Genomic DNA, 24,585 nt, shown 5'->3' with positions numbered 1-24,585 from the left:
TAATAATACATAATATTATGTGCTTATGTATATATAGTGTAATAATCCGTTTAAAATTACGTGTACAGCGCGCGCACAAATCACGTCACATTATATTATAATAAAATATCACGACAAGAGGTACCTACTTACATGGGAAGTATTAGTTTCTGCATATAAGTAACGATGTATATTTATACCGTCCGAAGGTCATAGCCGCGACGGCACCACCGCCGAGGCGTCGATAGACAGTCGTAGCGCGGGTGTATTCGATTTCGCTCTCCCCCCGGTGGCGTTTTGCGATATGCCGCTGTCACGTTTGCTGCACTGCGTATTTACAACCCCTTGCCCACCGCTGACTACCAGACGTCCCGTCCGCCGGGACTCGGAAGGGTTTCCCCAATATTATCTCGCCAGTATGCCACTCGCTACTCGTCACCGTTTCATCCCAATATCGTTCCTTGCAGTTTCAATTAATCAGGAGATTGGTGCGAGAACTATTGACACCTAAAAACGTAATCGTTTTATGTTTTTTTATTTTTTTTTCTTCTCAATCTTGTTCCGCGTATCGCACTGCAAAAGTGATAAAACTTTTGGCATTCACACGTCGACGTGCCATGGAAACGAAGGATAAAGGTAAGAACTTTTACTTTTGTCAATATTAGTATAGTATTAAGTATTTATAAATGTAGGCTGGTGCTTACAACTATTATAATATGTGTCGGTAAACTTGGAACTTATAAGTTGCTAAAGGTCGTGTCATCAAGAAACCATTTTACAACTTTCCTGACTCAGCCACCACCTACACCAATCCGCCTCAATATGCCAAAGTAAATGGCTTTTGATACTTATTTACTTCCTTATTGGCTGAAAATTTGTTTTCTTTTATTCTTAGGTGGGAAACAACTGCTTTGTCTATTGTTTGAGGGTAGGAGGATAGTAAATTATTATTTATATTACATGTTACACTTGCAGTATCTTCTTACAGTCTGAACTGAGAATTTGTTTTATGATGGTGACATTACAAATATTAAATAGGTATCTGGTATCAATAGATATCTACATTGGATTTGATAAATTCAAACGGTGCTACCTATAGTCACTTTTAATCAACCGTAAACTTTTTTCTTGTTTTGTTAGTGTTTTTGTACAAAGATTAATCAAATTCTATGTTCAGATTTTTGATTCACAATATCTCATATAAGTTATGTTAGATACTTGCCACTCAGAATATGAGATAATACTTTTTTCATTTCAATACTAAAAGTCAAGTTATCTATTAGGTAAACATATCCAAAATAATTAATTTGTAATATTAAAAATAGACTTATTACTTATTAAATTTTTCAATATACATAATATATTTGTTTTCAATTTATTAAAGTTTCCATTGAGTTGGTTGTGTATTCTGTTTTTCCAGGTGCTTTATTAAGTTAGGTAGGTATCTAGATAGGTACTACAATCATTGATTAAATATACATATTTAATTAATGTTACAATTTAATACTCTGCAAGTATTTATAATTTTTTTGTATTTTACGTACTAACCTTAAAGATTTGAGTACTTATAATTATAAACATAAATCTAAATTAAGTATTATAACTTATAACTTAAAAGCATTATTGTACTCATGTACAATCAGTGTTTAACACGGGAGGGGGCTGGCCGGACTAGGGAGACTGAGTACTTAAACTAACTTTTTGGATACACTAGTGTACCACTTCTTTTTAGGGTGAACCCCCATAATTATGTGAGTTATATTTAAATATTAGAGATGCTACTTTTTTATAAGTAGCTCGAGTATCTATTCTACTTTTTTTTCCAAGTCAAGCACTGTGTCAGTGTATTTTTCAACTGTTTACAATATATTTTATTTTAGCACATTACTTATATAGCTATATGCTTATTGTAACATAAAAGTAGGTATATCAGTAGAAAATAGATTATTAAATAAAATAAAAGTATTTTTCTTTAATTTTATAATAGTAAAACACTTAATTAAATAAGAAGACTAATAATACAACCAGTGTTTTTTTAGTTAATTTAAAAATCATAATCTTTAGTATAGCTTATCAGTTTTGACATTTTATGGACTAAGCATATAGGTGGATTGATAGAAAATCTGATTTAGAAGTAATTACCTACTTAGGTATATATTATTATTATTGGACATAATTTTAAATTAGTTAGTATTTTATTGTCATTTTATATGTTAATATGTAGTGATTTAGAAAGATTCTATAGAAGAGAGACTATATGTATACCTTATAATGATCAAATAATAAATTACCTAATTATTTAATTATGAAAATTATGTATATTAATATTTATACATTTTTAATTTATTACTAAAGATTAATTATTATTAATTTCATAAAATAAATTATTTTATCTGGTAGGATATGCAGATAATGCATTAAGACCTTTGGTAATACAAAAAAATCAAATACATAAAAAAGACCTAAAAGACGGCTTCTCAGTCTTTAGCTATACAGATCTAAAAATATTGCTAGTCAGGTTACTGTACAAACAATTTTCCATGTTAAATATATCCAAAATAATTAGTTTTAAACAGGCCAATATGCTTGAAAATAGAGCATGATGTTGGATAACAACTTTAGTAAACATTTTTTGCTTTATTTAGGTTTATCTAATTTAAATTCAATGTTTCTATATTTGAAAAAAAATATAAGTATTCTATAATGTAAAACCAGTAACTATCTAATAAATAAAAACTATTTTAGATTACTTGTTAGGTGAACTGTTTTTTTAAATTTTAATATAATATGTTGTGTAAAAAGTTATGTATGTAAATATTTTAAGAACTTTAAATTAAGAAACTTAAAATATTTAATTTTAATTTTGTTTACGTATAATAAATTATTTATTTCACCACAAGCTTAGCTCTAAGTTATAAATTAATTTTGAATATTTGAATATTATGTATAAATAATGTTTTTTAAAAGAAATGAGAAAATTCAAAAGAATTATTAAATATAGTATGATGCCTTAAATATATTTTATTTTTAAATGTATATTAATAGCCTCAGATTCCAATACATTTGTTAGATGAATAAAAAAAATGATATACCTTTTATAATGTATGTATTAGTATTTCTTGGTGACCGGTTATGAGTATTTGGTAATCTTCCCAAAACATACATATTTTTTTTTTTTAAGTAAGTAGCAGTAGCGTATTTAGATTTTTGGCGCCATAGGCTAAATCATTCTGGCGCTCTATCCTTACCTCATGGTACCGAGGAATCAACAATATTTGGTCTGAACCTTTCATGATAAATTTTTGTATGCACATTTTTAGTAAAATAATTTATATTAAAACAAACAAATTTAAAAAAATACACATTTCTGCAGGCCTAATAGTTTTCTTTACTTGTCAATTTGATTCTTGTACAGTTTCATAACAATGGAATCAAAATATATAATCATATTAAACATAAATAATATCAATAGCAAAATCGTATAAAAATCCTAATATTGATTATGCAATATTATACTTTCAAGACTTATTCAAAATTAAATTTACAAAAAAAAAAAAGGCAACTAATTATGAGGTAAACACTCATAAATTTGTTTCAATAATATATCAATAATCGAAACATATTAATTTATAAAATGTATTAAAATAATTTTTCTAAATACCTATCTTTTGATTTCAAAAATAAGCTGCCTCTTCGAAAAAGCCGCCCTAGGCTCTAGCCTCATAGCCTGCCCCTAAATACGCCACTGGTAAGTAGTATGTAGTTCTTTCAGTATAGGTGGATATAGAATATAAAGATTTAAAATATATATATATAAATAATATGGTAACTATTTAACTACTAATCTATTGCATATATATATTTATACTTATGAATTATGTCTTACATCAACTTATTACCTTAATATTATATCAAAATTTAAATACATTTATAGTTTTATACATATTAATTCTGTAACTAATACCTATATACCATTATAATATTATTAGCTATAAATTATAGAATAGAAATTCTAAATGTATAAACTATTCAGTTGTTATTATCTTATTGAGTGCTTACATTACATTTATATCAACAACATGCTTTCACAAAATCCTAAAAAGTATGATTTATTTTTATCAAACTAGTTTTATTTTAAAGATCATAGAGATGTATTGATATAAAAACAAGTTTTATAAAAATAGTGTTTTTGTAGATACAAATTATTTGTGATCTTATGTATAAAATAAATATTTTAAAACAATCAAAGAGAGTTATTACTAAAGTAAATTTCTCAAATATATTATGTAAGGTAAAATTACTTACAATTACCTACCTATTTAAGATAAAATCACAATCTTTAGGTTATTTTATTCTATGTATAAAATATAATATTTATAATTGTAACCTTAATCCGTACCTTAATATAGGATCACTTGTTTCTTGAAAAAATTAGAATTTTTCTTAAAGGTAAAAACTTAATAATTTTGACATATCTGCCAAATTTATAACAAACATTTTTGTATCAAAATAATGTTAGTTTTAGATCTGAATTAGAAATCACATGATTTAATTTACTAGTTAAATGTTATTTGCATTTTAGGTTCTATCCTAAGATATTAATGTATTCTTTATTTTGACTTTATGTTTTTATAGACCAATTCTTCAAAAAGATAGTGATACTAAGATTAGTTTTACAATGATGCTTTTTTATGTCTTTCATCAAATTTTGGAAAACTAAAAAATTTTCAATTATTAACTTTGTTGATATGGTTTGGGAAGATTACCTGTTGTAAATTGTATTTAGTTAGTATTTTGAGTATTAAAAAAGTATAAATAAAAAAATACTTGGAAGTTATTTCGTTTTATAGTAGGTGTCAACTTTACTTACTACTTACTAGTCTGAAGTAGGTCTTTCTAATAAATGTGTTAAATTTGAATTCAATGTTAAATCATATTACCTATACAATTGATTGAATTGAAATGTATAGTATAAATGTCTAAGGATATTTTATTATATATATTTATATTCGGTTTAAATTACTTTTAGCATACTATAAATATTATCATTGCTATTAGTAATATTTTTAATAAGGTAGATTAAATGTATTTTTGTTAAAAACAAATCATAATATAGTTTCATAATTTCATATAATATACAAGGCCGAGACTGGGTTAAAAATTTCTATTGAGAAAATAAAAAAAATCGGCCTTATAAAAATAATCTTAAAAAAAATGTCCCAACAAGTACAAGCAGCCCACCAGGAAACTCCGAGTATCCCGCCTGCCCAATTCGGCTCTGATAATATATGTACAAATACAGAATCTATTATTATAATTAATAATTTCAAATTCAAAATAATGAAGGCATTTGGGTACCAATTCAACAATGGCTCGGTATACACTAACTTTATCGTGCTATATTATTGATATACTACCTATCTGTTATTAACTTACAAGTCAATATTAATACAACGGTAAGAGATATTATTAGTGCCTTGGTATAATCACAGAATATATTAAATATAATATAATGTATAATGTATAATTAGCTTAAAAATAATTTTAATAGTTAATGTGTAATGACATAATGTACCAATAGTAAATCAGTTAATAATAATATGTAATACCGAAAAGTTTCAATACTCTACGAATAATATTTTAAATTCTGAGCGCAGAGATGAATGTATTGATTTTACAATGATGTGTTTTTTTTCATGTACGCGAGATAAGTAATTGATTTTCAATTTTGAGGGTGGTTTCGGATAGTAAATTGGATCTAATATTTAAAGGGTTCAAAATAAAAAATTACCAGTATTTTTTAAATTAATTTGGAAAAACGGGAAAATTTATACAAATATAGTTATCAATAAAATTAATTTTGTTGTTTTGGTGTAACTCCAAAAAGAATAGTCGTAGACACTTGACATTTTCACCAAATGGTTATATGACCATTTTTTGTACATAATAAATTGTTTGACCATCTTACTTAGTTCAAAATTACAACTTACTATTCTTTGATAAATTTATCACTCTGTATACATTACTAACTTTTTTTTATCCAACGTGGTATATTATCTGTTAAATTTTGCAATTCATTTTTCACTTCATCACACATTTTTATCATTTATAAATAATAATTACTAATGTGCTAAAAAGATTATGAGACAAATACATTTAATACAACCACATGAATAATTAGTAGACAACCAAATATACTTATCACGTACGTTCACGTGATAGTATTTTAATTGTAATTATTTTACATAGTAAAATTTTGTCGTCTAAATTATTAAAATAAATAACCTTAAAGACATTCAATCACTCCATAATAGGCCGCTGTATTTTTGACGAAAGACCTCTGTTGAGTCACCTGATTGATAATATAACGATTATAGGTGGTTTTCATCCATTACTTTTTTATCTCTATCAGAATCTTTAATAACTAATGAATCAATGCTGACTGGCCTGGTAGTATCTGGCAAAGGTTTAAGTGGTTAGGTAACCACTTAAGTATACTCTACTCAAAATACAAATAGACTATGTATAATTTTAACTATCGAATTATTTTGTTATTGTTTATATACATCCAACATGTTACTTATCGATGACCTACCCCGAAATATTATTTTGTACCTATATAGGTAAAATAAAGAACGACGTCTGATCGTATTCATACCTTTAAAAATAAAATGTTTAACTTAGACTGCGGTTTTATGAGAAATGGGAACGCGATTGAAAATGTTTTATACTATATTACCTATTTGATATATAATTGATTGCCCATAATGTATTATATTGTACGTATAATATCAATAGGCAATAGATGACACAAACCTGTGAACAAGTTCAATACCAGATTATCCTTTTTAGATGTTAGACTATCGCATTTCCTCGTGCATTAGTATGCGATTGAACTGAATTATCGGAGAAAGTTTTACAATATGACATTATACAATTATTCTTATAGCAAATCTATGTTACGAATTTACGAATATGTATACATTTTAGTTTTTTTTATCTCTGTTATATCAATTATCAAGTATAAGGCTATTGTTCTTAATATTTTATTGGTGTGTAACTATTATTCATAAACACTATAATTTAATAAGTACCAGATTTAACATGTATAATCATACACGTGAAAAACTGATACCTGAACCATTAGGCTATAATATGTATATATATATATATACACGTAGATTATAAATATACTTGCTATTGTTAGTACTTTACTAATTAACATTTTTTTTATTTAATAACCTATATATTAATAGGATTTGAGTGGTTTATTTTACAGTTTTTGTAAAGACTTCCAATTTATTAAATAAAAAAATGCATGTTTGTGATACTGTGTTTAGATTACATGATAATAATTGATTAATAATTAATTTTGCCTAGTTCATGGTTAGATTTATTAATTTAATAAATTTAACAATTATACGATTATATTAAGTCACGCGAATTATATCTGAATCTATTTGAAGATTTTCTATGTAATTATTTATGTAATTTTTATGTATATAACACTATGTATATTACTTTAGTATATATTTTTAAAACAAAATAATAGACATCTATTCAATAAATAAGTTAAAAAAATAATGTTTGTGTATAAATATAATTTATAATTAAATAAAAAACTGTATGTTTTAATTTAGTTAATGCTGACTATATATTTTCAGTGTTATTATTGGTTATCGTACATCAGTAGTCAAAGTAAAGTGTTTATTTGTATTATATTTTACTTTTTCAGTTAATACGTTTAATATTTTATTGTTTCTTTAATTCTTTTAAAATTTACCTAAATGATCTGTTAATTTTTATTAAGAAACTTTCTTAAGTAGGTAATAAAATTAACTTTATTATTATTACGATTTACGAATATTATAGTAATGGAGTAGTAGAGTGGACTACGTTGTGCTAGGCATCCTTGGTTTTAATGGGTATACCATCGTGGATCTAGAACCTTAGGTAATCTTTTTCTCTGAGTAGCCAACTGTCTAGGAAAAAGGCCCCCCCTTCCCTCAAATCAGGCATGGTAGAAACCACATCTGTTAAAGTAAAAATTCTTCCATATGAAAATAAAATTGCAAATTATTATATGATTGATTGTGATGTTTATATATTATTAATTATTATTGCTGCTTTTAAAAGTGCGTGTCTTATGTAGTTTGGAACTTCCATTCAAGATATTTCCTTAATGTTTCAGTTTATGGAATGCGTTGTGAAAAAAATTATTTTTTACTTAAATTTCTTGCCTAGTTTTTAAATTAAATTAAATTAAATTCATTTAAGAAATAAATTTCTATTTATTTTGTAAATGAAATACGATTTGCAGATACGAGGTCGAGTATATTATAAAAAAATTTAGAAACATGTTATACTAATAAATTACCTGTATAGCTATAGTAGCTATACCAGTGGTTCCCAACCTGGGGGTAAAAACACGATTTTTTGAGGGGTAAAGGTTAAACTATTTATTTTAATTTTAAGTAATTATTATCTATTTAGTCATGTGTACTATGACTATAAATGTAATTGTAATAACTCTTGTTTTCTTTGTTTGAAAAATTAAAATCAATTATAACTATAATCATAATTTATATTTTGTTTTCGTTATTTTTTTACTAAACTTTTTTCGAGAGGGAGTGATATTTGTTAATATCTAACCTGACTTAAGGGTAATAGTCTCAAAAAGGTTGGGAACCGCTGAGCTTTACGGTATGTATAATTTATATCTACTCAATATAAAACATAATGTAATGTATTATAAATATATATATATTTATAACAATTTATATGTAATATATTATGTTAAAACATTAAGTATACTTAATCAATTGTATAGTATACTTATTTATTATCATATCATTATTTTATATCATCATATCTATCTATCATAATAATTCATAATTCATAATAACTATTTTAGTAAGTTAAACAAATTAAATTAATTTGATTATATGTCATATCATTCAAGTTTTGGTGTAAAAATTAGTCTATCACGTATATATATCGTTTTATAAATATAGATATAAATGTATACGATTTGTATAATATATAGTTAGTAATTAATAATAAGAATTTACTGTGTGAATGTATTCATTTTAAGATTTTTAATTGTTTATAGATATCTCAATTCGTTATTTATTGATCACTATAAGCATAAAATACAATTTAGTTATGTGATATTTATTGTTTACGAGTGGATATTTATTTTTTTCCATGATTAATACCAAGGTGACTTAATGATGTTAATTATTGATCAATTTTGTCGAAATCGCATTGGTTGTGTTAACTGATAGCCATTAAGTATCAATTATTATTATTTTTCAAGTGGTTAATGCTCATATTTACTACATAATACACTTCAGTGTTCTTATAGTATTTTATACAACTGTTAAATACAAACATATAATACTTATCTAGTATACAGGATGATTCACCAAGCAATGCTCATCCCCTAATTTTTTATTCTAATAAATTTATTAAAAATCTGATTTTGAAACTTTTAAAATGTATACGGTTTACACACAATGGTCATATTTAAAAATACTAGTAGCTCGACTAGTAGGTACTTATAGATCTTTTACCATTTTTAAGAAGTGTTTTGAGGCGATTACAATTTGAATTTTATTTTATATGAGAATCATCTCTATCTCTTAAATTGTTTATCAGGTGACTTTTTTGAAAATGTTGATGGATCTCAATCGAAAACTGAACGAGTAGTTTTTGAGTTATTTAACCTTGTGTGTTTTTAGGATTCTATATTCTGAATTCTCATATAATATTGTCTCCGTCTTACAGTCATACAACATACCATATTTGCGTTCAATAAAACTAATTTTGTGTTGTTAAAATTAATATTAGAGTGAATTTACCTATTATTAAAATTAAAGGTTAGAATATTATCTGTACTTAAGCGTTGACTTTTTTTTGATATTTTAATTTTTAAGTAAGATTTGAGTATTGTAAACATTACAAGTTAAAAATATTAATTTCTAACTTAAAAATTAAAATATCGAAAAAAGCCAACGCTTTAGCAAAGATAATGTTCTTACCCTTAACTTTGTCTTGATAATAATAGGTGAATTTACTCTAAGTTTAAAGCTATTAACACAAACTTAGCTCTGTTGAATGACAATTTGTTATTTTATATGCTAGTAAAATGGAAGCAACATGTAGGTGAGGGAAGAATCTTCTAAAGGCTAATCGGTGTATGATAATGGGCTTATAGAATAAATGGAGGCTACGATTATTTGAAAACTGAAGAGGACATCGCATATATCGTCTCCATTGCCTTACTGATGCATAGGCATGGTCTGGTAAATAAAAGTATGGGATCCAAATATGGAATATTTATTATAGTATTCATTTTTAACTTTATGGACAATTTCAATAGTTTTCACTAGTTAAAAGGTTGTGATAATTAGGCAATAATAAAACTTCCTACTAACTTTGAGTCGTAGGTATAATAAAAGAGCAAATATTTAAGTATAAAAAAAGCATTAAATAAATGAAGCACTGTAATACCTCTGCACCCTAATTAGTCTGCGTCTGTTAACGCATAATATACCATAATATATTTTTAGCAGATTCAATTTTGTGTTGTTACCTTTAATATTAGAGTGTATTGGCCTATTATACAAGTTAAAGTTAAGAACATTATCTGTATTATCTCGTTGCATTTTTACGAAATTTTTGTTTTCAAAAAAGTTATGACTTATGAGTAAATATAAAATATTGATATTTAAAATTGTTTATAACTTGCATAAAAATGAAAATATCGTGTTGTAATAAACTAACGAAAGAACAAATATGCGAATGGTCATTTTATCTATAGGTGAATTACTCTTTTTAATATAGTAATTTTATATACGATTTTTTTCGAATTTTGGCATTGTATGCTTATTCAGTATAATAGATCAATTTTTTATACATTATAATATAATATTAAACAATTTTTTTTAAAACAATTTAAAAAATTATTGGTACATACTACATTGAAGTAAGTAATTATAGTTTTAAGTACAACTTAATACCTAATAACGATATTTATAAATATAATATACAATATTTATTTCAAAATTTAAATATATCATTTTTAATGGTTTTTATTCAATGAAAAGTGTTTTTTTTTAAATCGTACATAATATAAAATAGCAAAATATTTTTATTAGTAATTTACTTTTCGCTATTTCGTGTTTAGGCCTCTGTTTAATGAACTCAGTGCATTTATAATACTTATTTTTCTATATAATTTTTGTCATTAATCATGTTAATACAAACATAAATTACTCGAAAATAATCGTCACTTTGACATCAGTACGTTATTATAATATTATATTTGTATAACATAATATCTTTCTTTTCGTTTTTTTATGTAGGTATAAATAGTAAATAATTTGGTATTTATTTAAAGTATAATGTATGTTACATTCGCAGTTGTACCCAGATTATAGCTATGCAACGTAACTAAGTTTAAAATGTACTTTTAACCATTGGTATGTATACTTAAATATTATAAATTATTTTCTTGTTACTGTTTATTTATCATACTCCATGCGCGATCACTAGATAAATTTATTAGGAGTTGGACCAAACAATGTGATATGCGTATTATATATATATGTGGTTATATCTATATTTGTTTTTTGTGGAACAAAAGGTTAGGTTAGGAGTGCAGTTGTATTTGCAATTTTTTCAATAGCAATTTTCTGAACGTGTTCGTCAGTGAAGTCTGGCGAAGTGTAATTTTGTTATTTCAATTTTTTTTCATTAATATTTTTATTTTTTAAATATAACTACCAACCTATTAAATAATTTAATATTAATAAGTTATATTTCTTATATTGGATCATATTTATCGCAAAATGAGATAGGTACTTAAAATATTTGATAAAAATGTATAGTTTTTAAAATATTGAATTTAAAAAAATGTGTGCTTGAATGGAGGTAATCAACTTTAATATGTGTATATAAATAAACAAACGGCATAAAACATCTACTTGATCAAACTGTGGAGCTTAGTTGTTATAATTGATTTAAGTAATTATTATTGATAAATATTTTAATTATATTATTACTTATGACTAGTACGACTCATACACTCGTATGTATGTATCGTGTATTGTATATATTTCTTAAATATTTTGTTGAATTTATTTTCCTTACAAATTAATTGGTTATTTATGAATATTTAACGATAGGCAGCTTATTAATTTATATTGTAATGTGGCAAATCATAATTGTACAATTATTGTTTTTTTACTGCACAACAAAAAAATTATTTTTTAAATCATGGTTTTGGTAAAGAAATGATCATTTGGATTTCTTAAATTGTATTATTTGTCTGTTGTATTACCATGAAATATATATTATTCAAAACATTCAATATTTTACACGGCAGTTCTTACTTATAAGTTATAATATTACTATATGAGTTATAGTGAGTGCATAGTGCACAGTGCATACAGTGTACAATTTAATTATACAACTTATTGGTATTTAGCGATACAACTTTTTTTTTATGTATTTTGGTTGTAAGATAAACCAGTTGTCATTTGTTCAAATACAAATGATTGTTTTTAATACTTTAAAACATTATAAAAAAATGCAGTATTTTTTGTTGTTAAACTATTCCTTAATTTATATGTTATAAATATTAAAGTATAAAAATTAATTATATAATATTTTAGCGTAAAAGAAAATTTATTTGTTCTCTGCAGTAGTATAGTAAGAAAAATAAACCACTTAAAATTGTTTCCGATCTACTGCACATATAACGGTAATATAAGCCACAATTATGTTATTAATACCATTGTATACTTGATAGTTGAGTTGTATAAAGTATTACAGATACATTCACTATTAATTCTGACCACGTATTCTACAACTTAAGATTGATTTCTCCTATTTTTATTATTGTTTATTACATATAAATATTAAATTGGTATACATTTTTTTTTTGTTAAGAATTTCATTTGCTGCCCGGGTTTTTTTTTTATAAAATTGGTTAACTCAGCCTATTTAGAGTCGTTTAGTTAAGGATTTTACTATTTTAGTATAACTTAATAATCGATGTGGGTTTTTATTTAATATTATACTCGATGAAAAATGTTCATACTAATTTTTTATACATATATTTTACAGCCTAATAGTTTTGTAATATGGTCCCTTTTATTATTTAAAGATCAAACTAATTTTTCAATTACTAGAATATTTCATTAAGTAATTAATTTATTGTTTGATTTATTTAAATTAAATAATAAATGTATCTAGTAAAATAAAAATAACCTTTATAAGTCATAAGTTAGTACCACAATCAATATAATATTAGGTATAATAATATTGATGTAATTTTTACTACAAAAATATTAAGTTAGTCAGTTAGTGCATGGAACCATTTTTGTAATAGCGCTATACATATATCGTTATAGAAACCAAAAAGTGAATACTTTTAGCGCACACTCATTCTAATGTTATTCCCCCGTCAGCTGCAGTAGAGCCGGCATATTACTCCCTGCCTACTTCCCACCATCCATCTACTATGTATATTCAAAGCTATTAAACTACGCGGTCCCACTCCCGTCTAAATATTGCCGCCGCCACTATTGTAATACTGCAATAGGCACTTCTTTCAATCGTTGAGTAACCGCGGTCGGGCGCTGTTTAGTTTATGTGTGTGCATACGTCGTATGATTCGGTTCAAAATCGGTATGTGTTATAATTTATACGTATGTGAAATAATAAAAAAATAACAAATTTGGACCTGTTCAAAAACATTTACTATTGTAGACAAATAATTATGTTAAATAATTTGTTTTTTAAACAACCTTCTTGACGTAAAAATTCATTGTATTAAACCAATATTATTGAATGATCAATAATTTAATTTTGTATGATTATAAATTTCGATTTTCTTGTGAATTTAATTAGAAATTTGATACAAAAATTATAGATACAGTGATTATAATTTATAAAATCTACACTATATTTTACCATGCTGTTCTATTTTTATAATTTTCTCTTTCTTAACGAGACAGGTTTTTTCTGTTAATGTTTACACAGTTTTATGTTGCTACATAAAATGTTATAAACGGCGGTACGTATTAATACTTAATGTGGTGCGACCATCATTAAAATCTTAAAGCGTTAAAATATGTCGTTAAATAAAATCGATAAAAAGAATTATCATTGAATAGGTACATTTATTAATAACATAAAATAGGTAAAAATTACCTAAACCATATAATACATAAATACATAATATTATTTCTACCTTGTACCACTTACTCAACATAGGATTTAATAGCGTATTTTCGGAGTATAAATAATTGTTTAAATCACGTTTTAGTGGTATAAAAAAATTTAATTATATTCATCAAATAACATTCAGTTGTGTAGGTATTTACTTTAGATCCTTTATTTTCTTATGTCTGTATTCTGTGTAAAAGTCATGGGAAAAGGCGAACGTATCCATACAATTTAGCTTTTGGACAGGTCTTAATTAATAATGTTATTTATGTTTTTAAATTATTGTTAACGCGATAGTCGTGATATGTTTCAATTTGTTAGGTATGGCGATTTATTGATATTCTAAATTATTTAAACTGTGGGCATATAATTATTATAAAAGTGGCAGTGGATTGAATTAACGGACCGCCTCTGTTTGCATTGACACCGAGGAAATTATCAATAAAGTCATTGCCCTCAATTTTTCGTTTTACTTGGACAAAATGACGAAAGGCGGTTTGTCGCCGGTGCTCGTCGAACACAGCGGCAACAAAATGGACGGGAACGTTGCCGCGACTCCGACGTCTAAAAAGCGTGGTTTCTTCAGCGGTTCGTTTCGGCGTCGCCGGACATCCGACATAAAAATCAATGACACGATAATCATTAACGAAAACGTGGTGTTTAACGGCAACAACAAAAACGGCGTCAGCTCCACGGATGGTGGAAAGACCGTCGAGAACGGTAAAAGCGTCGACGTCACCGAACAGCAACTTGCCGTGAACGATAAAAAGCCACCGTTGCAAAAAAAAGAGCCCGTGATGGACGTAAAAAAAACAGCTCCAGTGGCAGTCCACCAACAGAAGGATATAGAGAGCAAACAACTACAAGCCGATAAGAAAAAAATTGCGGCGGAGGATAAGAAAAAAGCTGTGACAAAAAGAGGTAACCGAAATATTTTCTAATGATTTATATTGATTTTGGCAATCTCCTCGGTGTGTCGGTCTTGCATTATTGAATGGAGTAGGTATGAACTCGTAGGTCGTAATAGTAAAGTATTTTTCATTCAATAATAATTTTATTCGTATTAAAATAATAAATTCGAATACAAAAATTGAAAGTAATCCCGTCTATTATCTAGTATTCTAGTCAGTAGTAACTGTAATTGGTTGTACTTTTAGGAATATAACTAATATATTTATAATTAATTAAATAGCATTAACCTATATTTATATGTATAAGTATCAATAGTATTATAAATATTTATATTATTATATTTTTCTTAGTTAAAAAGTTAAAGATATTAGGTATTTAGGTATTTGTTTTATATGCCTAACGTTGTAATATGTTATCCGTGTATCACACTACAAAAGTACGGTTAATTAGTATAATTTTATATATTGGTATGATTTCGTGTAAAAGATACAGTTTTATAAAATTTAATACTCAAATTATAGGGTGTTGTAACTTAGATGTTCGGCCATCGTTAAACCCAATCGCCCAGAGTCTGTAAGTTGAACGAACCTCGTACTAGTCGTGATAGTTCTATTGTGTCCTGTCAATTCATCGGCGAATAATGTTAGAATACACATAAAATGTTTAAGAGTTGCACATGGTTCTATACTGCGAACAATAACCTTTTAATATCATAATATACCTATATCTATTGTATGTCAATATACAATATACTAATACCTGTCTAATTCGTCTGATGTCAGTTGTTACTTACTGAACAGATGATTTCAAAACAATGAATCCATTAATATTTATTTAATTGCTTAAAACTTAAAAAGGTTTTTTTTTTTAGGCAATCATTTTAGAAAAAGTTAATATTATAAGAATAATTACACCCATCTTTTCCAAAAGATAAAATTCTTAATTTATACACTGATGTGCCTAAATATTAGTAGATAGTAATACTATATTGGAATTTCTTTATTTTGTATTTAAATTAAAAATTTAACAATTTTGTATTAATATATTGTATATACTTTTATTTTTAAATGTATTTATATCATTTTCTATTTAGTATGACGTTTTATTTAATAAATGTATAATACTATAACAGTCAAAAAAAGACTTATTTTAAATTAGACAAAAACACATGGCTTCTCGATCGTTCACAATAGTTATTAATTATTACGTTAAAATGTCGAACTATATAACCGTTTGCTTTTGAATATTTATAATTATTTTACTAGAACAGAGTAAATAAAGTTATAAATAAAGAATTGAATCAAACAAGTTTGGTTAATAGCTTTTGAGTTTCGATTTCACATGCACTAATTACTAACTTAATGTATTATAAATTATGTTAAGTATATATTTTGTATAATGATCTTCTATAAATATAAACTATAGTTGATTTCACTTTTGTATTACATTAACATCTTCCAGTACAATAAACTATTACTATTTTAGATGATAATTATTGTGGATTAGTGTATTGCTTGTGCATTCCAGAATTATCATATTTTCATTATTCTTGAATATTATTAAATCTAGTGTCGTATGTATTGTTCAGTATTTATTTATAGTATGCACGTGTTTGTTTTCAAAAATGATCCCTTGGCGTTTTTCCCACCTTGTGTATTTTATTGAATATTAACCAATTACCATACCTAATATTTGGATTTCCGGTTTGAAAGTTGTTTGTTTAGTTAGCGTTTCTTCGTTCCTTTTAGGGATGTGCTGAGTATAATATTATCCTAGTCAATGCATTCCCTTATTATATCCGAGAAAATAGTTAACTAAAGTTCTATAAATAATAGTTTTACAGTATGATAGGATTAATTTTTAACCGTTTTCTATAATTACACATTGATATTATGATTATATATGTACAATTTATTTATGTATATATCATGTACTATCAATGAAATATAATTAAAGTAGGTAATCAATGTTTTATATTTAATGGTGAAGAAAAAGTAAATAATAACAATTTTATAAATCTACCTAATCTATAAGTAATAGGTATTATTGTTTTAAATGAAGTATTTTAATCTTTCAATATTATAATTATGATTGGAAAATATTTATGTTGTGATTTTTACTTAAGTATTTCCAGATTTTCTTTGTGCCTGAAGGACATTTTTTAAAATTTAATTCGTACTTAATTTTCTCCTCTACATTATTTTTTGTAAATAATTTGCTTGTATGATGTGTTAGTTTGTGTCAAGGACAATATAATGTCGAATAAAAATAATTTGCTACGGAGTAATGGTTTTATTTTATACTTATAATATTATAGAGAAAGGTTTTACATATACTTATCAATATAATATACTATTAACTTTAAATTTATAATAATATTATCAATTAAAAAATAATATTATTTTATTGAAATCTTCTAATTACGGTATTATGCATATTATTGTATTTATTAATAACTTACTATCAAATATCGATTACTAGATTACTGTTTAGTATTAATGTATTGTTAATACAGATTAATTTGTATATAGGTAATACAATGAAAGAATGATGTAACTTATTAGTTTTAACCACTTCGTCATGTACTATGGTTAAAATGTTTTTACTGAATAGTTATTATTTTTATTATGAGATTTAAATTAGTTAAAATATAGTAATAGTTGAAAGAAACTAATTATTTTATGAAGAATATTGTAGACTAATACCAATAATGTATATTGATCAATGATCAATGATTATAAATAATTATAATATATTATCAGTGATAACAGTTACTTACCTATGTAACAATAATTTTGTAATTTAAATATAATTTTATAATTTAAATAAACAGTAAATATTTTTATTTTACTTTCGTAATATAATAATTAATAATTATATTTAATTCTCAAAGAAAAAGTAAACTTGTTTATTCTGCTATAAGTCTATTACTTTAAAATCTTTCCAAAAATCTTTTCTAATATTTTTTTACTATTGTGCATTTGTACTCTCTGAATGAAAAACGTGAATAACGTACCAAATGGATTTTTTTCTTTTTGAGGTCAAATTATTTGTTATCATTGCATGTATCGCATAACGTTAATAACGAGCGGCATTTTTGTGTTTGCGTTTCACCTGTAGTGCACCTCTCATTCTCGTAATGTACAAGGTCATTGTTAGACGTCTATCTTATCAAATATTTAAATTTAAAATGACAATTCAATAATTTTTTTTTTTACTTAATATGTGACACATTTTTGAATTTTTGTTTTAATAAACCATTGAAATATTGAATATATTTAAATTATTTTGTACATTCATTAAAATTGCATTTAATTTTGTGTTAGAGTCATAAAATAAAATATTTAATAACAATTACCTGTTTATTATTTAAAACGTATTACGTTATCATATTACAATATCTTGATAAAAAATAAGTACACTATCTCTATGTATAATATGTATTATTATACAGATATTTATATAGATATAAATCTATTAACCGTGTTATATACCATCATAGTTCATAATTCATTAGTATCTGTTATCTAGATAAATAGAAAAATATTGTAATGATAACATGGTTTTGACTAAAATAACGTATAAATAGAATATTTTTTCATACAACTTGAAGTTTAGGTTTTACAGTATTTATGAATTATTTTAATGCTACAAAAAAAAAAAAATAATAATAAAATATATTGTAAAATCAAGTATTTTCATTACTTTGGTAGTTTTGATAGTATATTTAGTCTTTTCATAATATAATAATTTGCAATGCTTAATTAACCGATAATGATAAATAACCATGGTATACCTACCCTAGGTACTAGGTATATATTAAAAAAAGTTTTGGTCGATCACGTAACATCGTACCCATATATTATAAATTATAATAATATACATTTAATGTTTATTTAACTCCTTGTTTGTTTTGTCATTAATAACTGATAAGTAATAATTTTTAAGTTTAATTGATTTATATAGTTGATCTAATTATTGCTAATTTATTATTTAGTTTTATTGAATACACGTAGTTAAAAATAGGTTTAAAATATGTTCAGTATATCATTCACTTAAATTTCGATTTGTATAGGTTTAAGGTTATCTTTTGTTGCTTGAGATTAAAATGTTTTTATACGGGTCAAATGTAGTGTTAATATAGTATACATTTCTTTACCAACTCGCTTATTCATAATATTTTACTCTGATATAAAAACGGATATAAAATACATAATATGTATAGAAAATAATAATAGTCATTAAATTATACTTCCTTTAACTAATTCTAGACTCGTAGCTGATATAAAATAGGATGTCTTAAAATTCATAATAGGATATTTACTTTTCATAGTTTAAAAATTAGAAATATTTTAGTAATTGCACAGTAATTATTAATGATATATTATATTTAAATTTATCAATGGTATTAAACAATATTAATGTAAAGTATAGTGTAATAATTAGCAAAATTAAACATTAAAAATTACAGTATTATTTAATATTCTTTATTTTTCATTTTTAGGATTTCTTTTTCCAAGGTCACATTATTTGCTTCTACAATTTATAATTAATATTTATTATTTTCCATAGAAATTTATTAAATATGATTAACTGGTGTTAATATATTTTATGTTGGATGCATTGCTATTTTACTTTTGTGTGTACAATGTACATTTACATAGTGATCAACCATTGGTAATTACGTCATGTTAGTGTGGATGTACCAGGCAACTTCACATATGCAACATCAACGAGTTCGCACATATATTATTCTGATGTAATACTGTTGCAGACAAATATGTTATTGCTAAAATATAACACTACATCTATTTTATATTTATTTTATTAAGTATGTACAATATACAATGTATAGTATACATGCCAATAATTTAAGTAAAAAATACTTAAATTTTAAAATAGGTTTATTAATTAATTTTATTAGTATATTTTTATACCATTACCTGTTTACTTCATGCAAAATATATGGGTACCTATATATTTGTGTGACTCGTAAATTATTTTTTACGTACATTTTGACCCATATTGAATAACTATTATCGGTAATTTTATTTCTGTAAAGCACGAAATAATATAGACGAAAACGTCTCGAGTTTTTATGTACATTGTGTTGAAGTGTGGCTAAATAACTTTGTCAGGTAAAACTATTCGTGACCTAGATTATGTTGATTTAATCTTGATATAATCTTAATAATAAACTATTTATTTAACGATTTTTTTTAAGTGAGAATTGTATACATTATTATTTGACTTATCAATTGCACTATACCTCTAATTGATATTAAATATAATATGTATATATATATTTTGTTTATTGCATTCTTCTTAATATGCAATAAATAGGTTGGTATGCATACCGGTGGTAATGATAAATTACAATAATTTAAACGCTGTATTCAAATTTCAAAATCAATTTTCTACGTGTACATATAATTTGTTTGTAATGATTGAATACATGTAGCCAATGATACATAGGTAACAACAAATAATTTTCAATTTATGAATTTTGTCAGTATGAGTTATAATAATAATAATAATAATTTCTTTAGCAAAAACAATATTAATATACTTTATATACTCGTAATTTTAGTAGGACGGATAAATACCTGGGAAAGAATCATTGCAGCATGTGTTTTATTGAGGCGTACAAATTGTTTCGTACTTGGCTCCGAAATAAAATTTGGCTCAAGTATACGATGTTGCGTCGTCACTGTAGGCTGTGGCTGACGCCTTCTCTAAAAATAATACACCCCACAACTATCCTGCGCTCGTCTATGTTGTTGTCTCTGCTATAAATATATAATATAGAGACAGTGTAAACCAAACGGTCCGGACAGGACATCGTACGGATTTTATTATGCAAGTTAACGGATATCCTGCCACTATTATGTGGTGTGTCTTCGGTTAGATTGCTCAATAGTCACGTATCCATAGACGGTTTTAACACATTGTCGCAACGAGTGACGACACCCATTGGTCATGGGCCATGGCTCACTGGTGCCAAACCAAATATTATCGATTGCCGATCAGTATCGAATTTTGTGACTTTTTTATCCGTATTTGTGACAAGAAATGTGATTTGTTCAACACTTACAATTAGACGTGAATATTTTTTGTTCTACGCAACTCACGATTTATTTCCAATACGAAATATTAATAATTTGTTCTGATATATGTTAATTACGATTTACAGCGGCTCGCCCTAAACTTTTTTATGAATTATTAGTATTTTCTAGTTTTATCGATAATCATACTAAAATATAACTGAACGTTACTCTAATGACTGTTAATTAACTATATAATATATATATATTTAAAAATGATTTAACAATTAAAATACGTATATTATGTACACTGTATACTTTAAAAATATATATAATAAATTCATAAAATTTATTAACACTTGATTATATACCACATATATTTCATTATTTAGCTTAACTTGTTTAACTTGTAAATCTATTTAAGTTAGTGGCGCAACCAGAGGGGGGTTGTAACTCCTCCCAAAATTTCTCAGAGGCCTAGTATATAACCTATGTACTTATCTTATGTATATATATTGTAATAATGTAACCCCCCATCCGACATTTTTTCTAGCTGTGCCACTGATTTAAGTGGTTATTATTTAAAAATTGACAAGCATAGTAAATATTAAAAGTGTGTATAATTTTAATTTGACTGATATTAATTTTATATAAATTAAATGAAATTTTACAAGCCAAATATTCATTCAAATGTCTTAAAGATATTGTTATTTCAATTAAAATAATTGTTTTACATTAAAATAATATTATAATTTATAACTCATAGTTTAATACTATATTCAACGTATAAAGCTTAACTGTAATAAAAGGTGAAACGTAGATATGTTCTTTTATTTTACTTTGTTTTGAGTTTTAATTGAAAGCGTTTTTTTTAGTACAATGATTTATAAGTAAATCTTTAAAGTATTAGGAAACAATAGCATACATAACAAACATATACAGTTAATAAAAATAAATAATTTTTTTCACAGTACTAAGTACTAGGACACTGTATCTTATCAAATAAGTATGCTTATTATTTGTAATAATGTTGTACCAGGGACAGCTCGGTATTCATAAAATAGATTGTAAATCTATATTTTAATGTAACGCAAATATAATAACTGTAGTATCAACTATAGGTACTTATCTTATAAAAAATAAGTTATCATGTAAAAAAAGTTTAATACACTAAAATATTCCTAGATAATATACGACAATAATGAGTAAATCTAACTATATATTTCTTAATGCGGCGTGGGTAAGACTTAATCATTTCATTAAATTATATGTAGCTTCAAAACGTGAAAAATGTATTCTCGTGAACAATTCGTTAAATATCTCTAACGATTACGATACCAGTAGTTAGTACTGATTATAAACGAGGTCACTTGGAGACCCCTAAGTCCGTGGCAATTATCGTCATCGGCGTGTTTCATTAAACGCATTTAAGCTGTGTCCGGTGCCGTCGATGTTTCCACACGTAATAATAACTAACTAATGCGGCGCATGAAAGCCAGATGTGACGATATAATGGCAGAACAAAAACATCGCCGACTGCCGTGTACCACTCGTATTTAAAATATGCACGTTTTTCTCAAAAATAAACGACATTAATCACCTCGGGAACCATTGAACAAAAAAAAAAAAACCTGAAACAGTCGGCGAGGCAATTTGCCAAATGAATTTGAAAACGATGATGACCTCTTATGGCCCATATCGCGCCCATGGAAGTTTACTTATCAACCCGTCAGTCTAATTTTTTCGAATTGATTTTGATTTATTGCCCACCGTGCTATAATATTATATACCTACTTGTATTAGTAGTTATTTAATCGGTCTATAATATCACGACTAGGTATGCAGTATAGATTTTGTGATTTTTGCCCCTGAACGATGATTGGCATTATTTTTAATATTTTACCGACAGTGAGCAAGAAAAAATATATAATTTTTCAATGAAAATAAATATTAACAGTCGTAAGATGCACGTTTCACACTAGTCTTGTCCCGAAAATATAGTGCACGAATCCATAATAATATTGTATCGTCGTTCGTGAAACGTTTACCTACCTATGTATTATGAACGATTTTTTACGGTGACGTACAATTTTCCCCAATCTCTGCAGTCGCGGCCGATGCTAGGCATCTACTGATTTTTGGAGTGTGGCTGTGAAGGTCAGTGGCGGTGTACGTATTATACATATTATACAGTATATATATACTATATATATATAGTATATAGGTACTCGGAGTCGTTATGCACGACTTGTGCAGACTGAACGAATGGCTGCCGCACCTCACCCCAACCTTCTGTTACAGAGCCCCTCGTTCCTCTCATATCGTAACGTATTAAACAATGCTGCAGCAGTGTGTTAAGGCCAAAATGGTATATTATATATATATATTATGTATATGAATAATCCTCTACCGTGAGACGTCCAAAAACCTGATCACTCGCCGGAATATAATACATAAAACATCGCCGACAATATTATGTATAAGCAACTTTTTTATATCATACTTTAGTTTACTCAAAAAAAAAAAAAAAATAATAAATATTCATTTTTGTATTTCTTAAAAATCCGAATTATATTGGTGATGATATGGGGGGGCTGACGGGGCTTATCCCCCCAAATAATTCCCAATGCCTTCCAAAAAATGTTTTAGATTGTATCTAGTATTGGAACGATATTTTTATTATTTGTCACCTAAAATGGCTGAAACACACAACATAGATTCTATACAGAGTATAACAGAAATAATACTGTCAATGTAATTAATTAACTATTTATTAACTTTTATTATTATCAATATTAAAAAACTGTTATATGCATAATTCAAAATTATTATTACAAATAAACTTAAAAATAAAAATGTTTAAAATAAATGTTAATACCTATACAGTATATTATACAATATACATAGTTAATTACATCTATTCTAACATTTATTAGTTATTTCTGTTACATTCTGTATACCTAGTTTATATGTTATCGCTCGAAACAGGAGTGTACAATAGTAATAACAGTGTTTTTTTTTTTAAAACTTTTTCTACTAAACTGTGTGTTCCGGTCACGGCTGACCGATCGGCCGGCTCGCCGGGGACGAATGATAATTGCCTGCTGAGGAGATGGCGTGCCGTCGTCCAGCGCGATTATCGTCTATAGACATTAGACAGTATGAACGGCAACAGCGACACTTAAATAGTAGGATGTACATTATTAAGTTTGGATGCATTTAAAATGCATTCGTGTAGTGTAAGAAATGTTGTGCAGTGTGCATGTTGTACGTATTATAATAAATATTTTCCTGACCATAAGTTGGCTATGTTTTGATTATTATGTGTACCCGTACTTACACGCAAACAAGTTATTATTTCTACTCGTCTTTCTGCTTTCTTGACTGCAGTAGCGGTAATTTAATGGTAATT

The 24,585-nt window shown here is 26.0% G+C and overlaps 1 protein-coding gene across 12 annotated transcripts in view; it reads left to right on the top strand.

The window, feature by feature from the left end:
• Positions 1 to 381: 381 nt before the first annotated feature.
• Positions 382 to 24,585, top strand: part of LOC113554963 (actin-binding LIM protein 3) — a 38,345-nt gene continuing 14,141 nt past the window's right edge. For 5 of the 12 annotated variants that reach the window (XR_003405319.1, XM_026959146.1, XM_026959142.1 and 2 more), the window contains exons 1-2: positions 13,537 to 13,677; positions 14,539 to 15,138. Coding sequence is in view for 11 of the 12 variants with exons in the window: in XM_026959146.1 (XP_026814947.1) it covers positions 14,700 to 15,138 (439 nt within the window). In the remaining variant the exon portion in view is untranslated. Of the gene's footprint in view, positions 616 to 13,536; positions 13,698 to 13,960; positions 15,139 to 24,585 lie in introns of those variants that run through there. The other 7 variants (XM_026959139.1, XM_026959140.1, XM_026959138.1 and 4 more) reach the window with 4 other exon arrangements.

Source organism: Rhopalosiphum maidis, chromosome 2 (assembly GCF_003676215.2).
Source record: "Rhopalosiphum maidis isolate BTI-1 chromosome 2, ASM367621v3, whole genome shotgun sequence".
Classification (NCBI taxonomy): domain Eukaryota; kingdom Metazoa; phylum Arthropoda; class Insecta; order Hemiptera; family Aphididae; genus Rhopalosiphum; species Rhopalosiphum maidis.
Note: the sequence above shows the minus strand (reverse complement) of the source record. Positions and strands in the feature narration are given on the sequence as shown.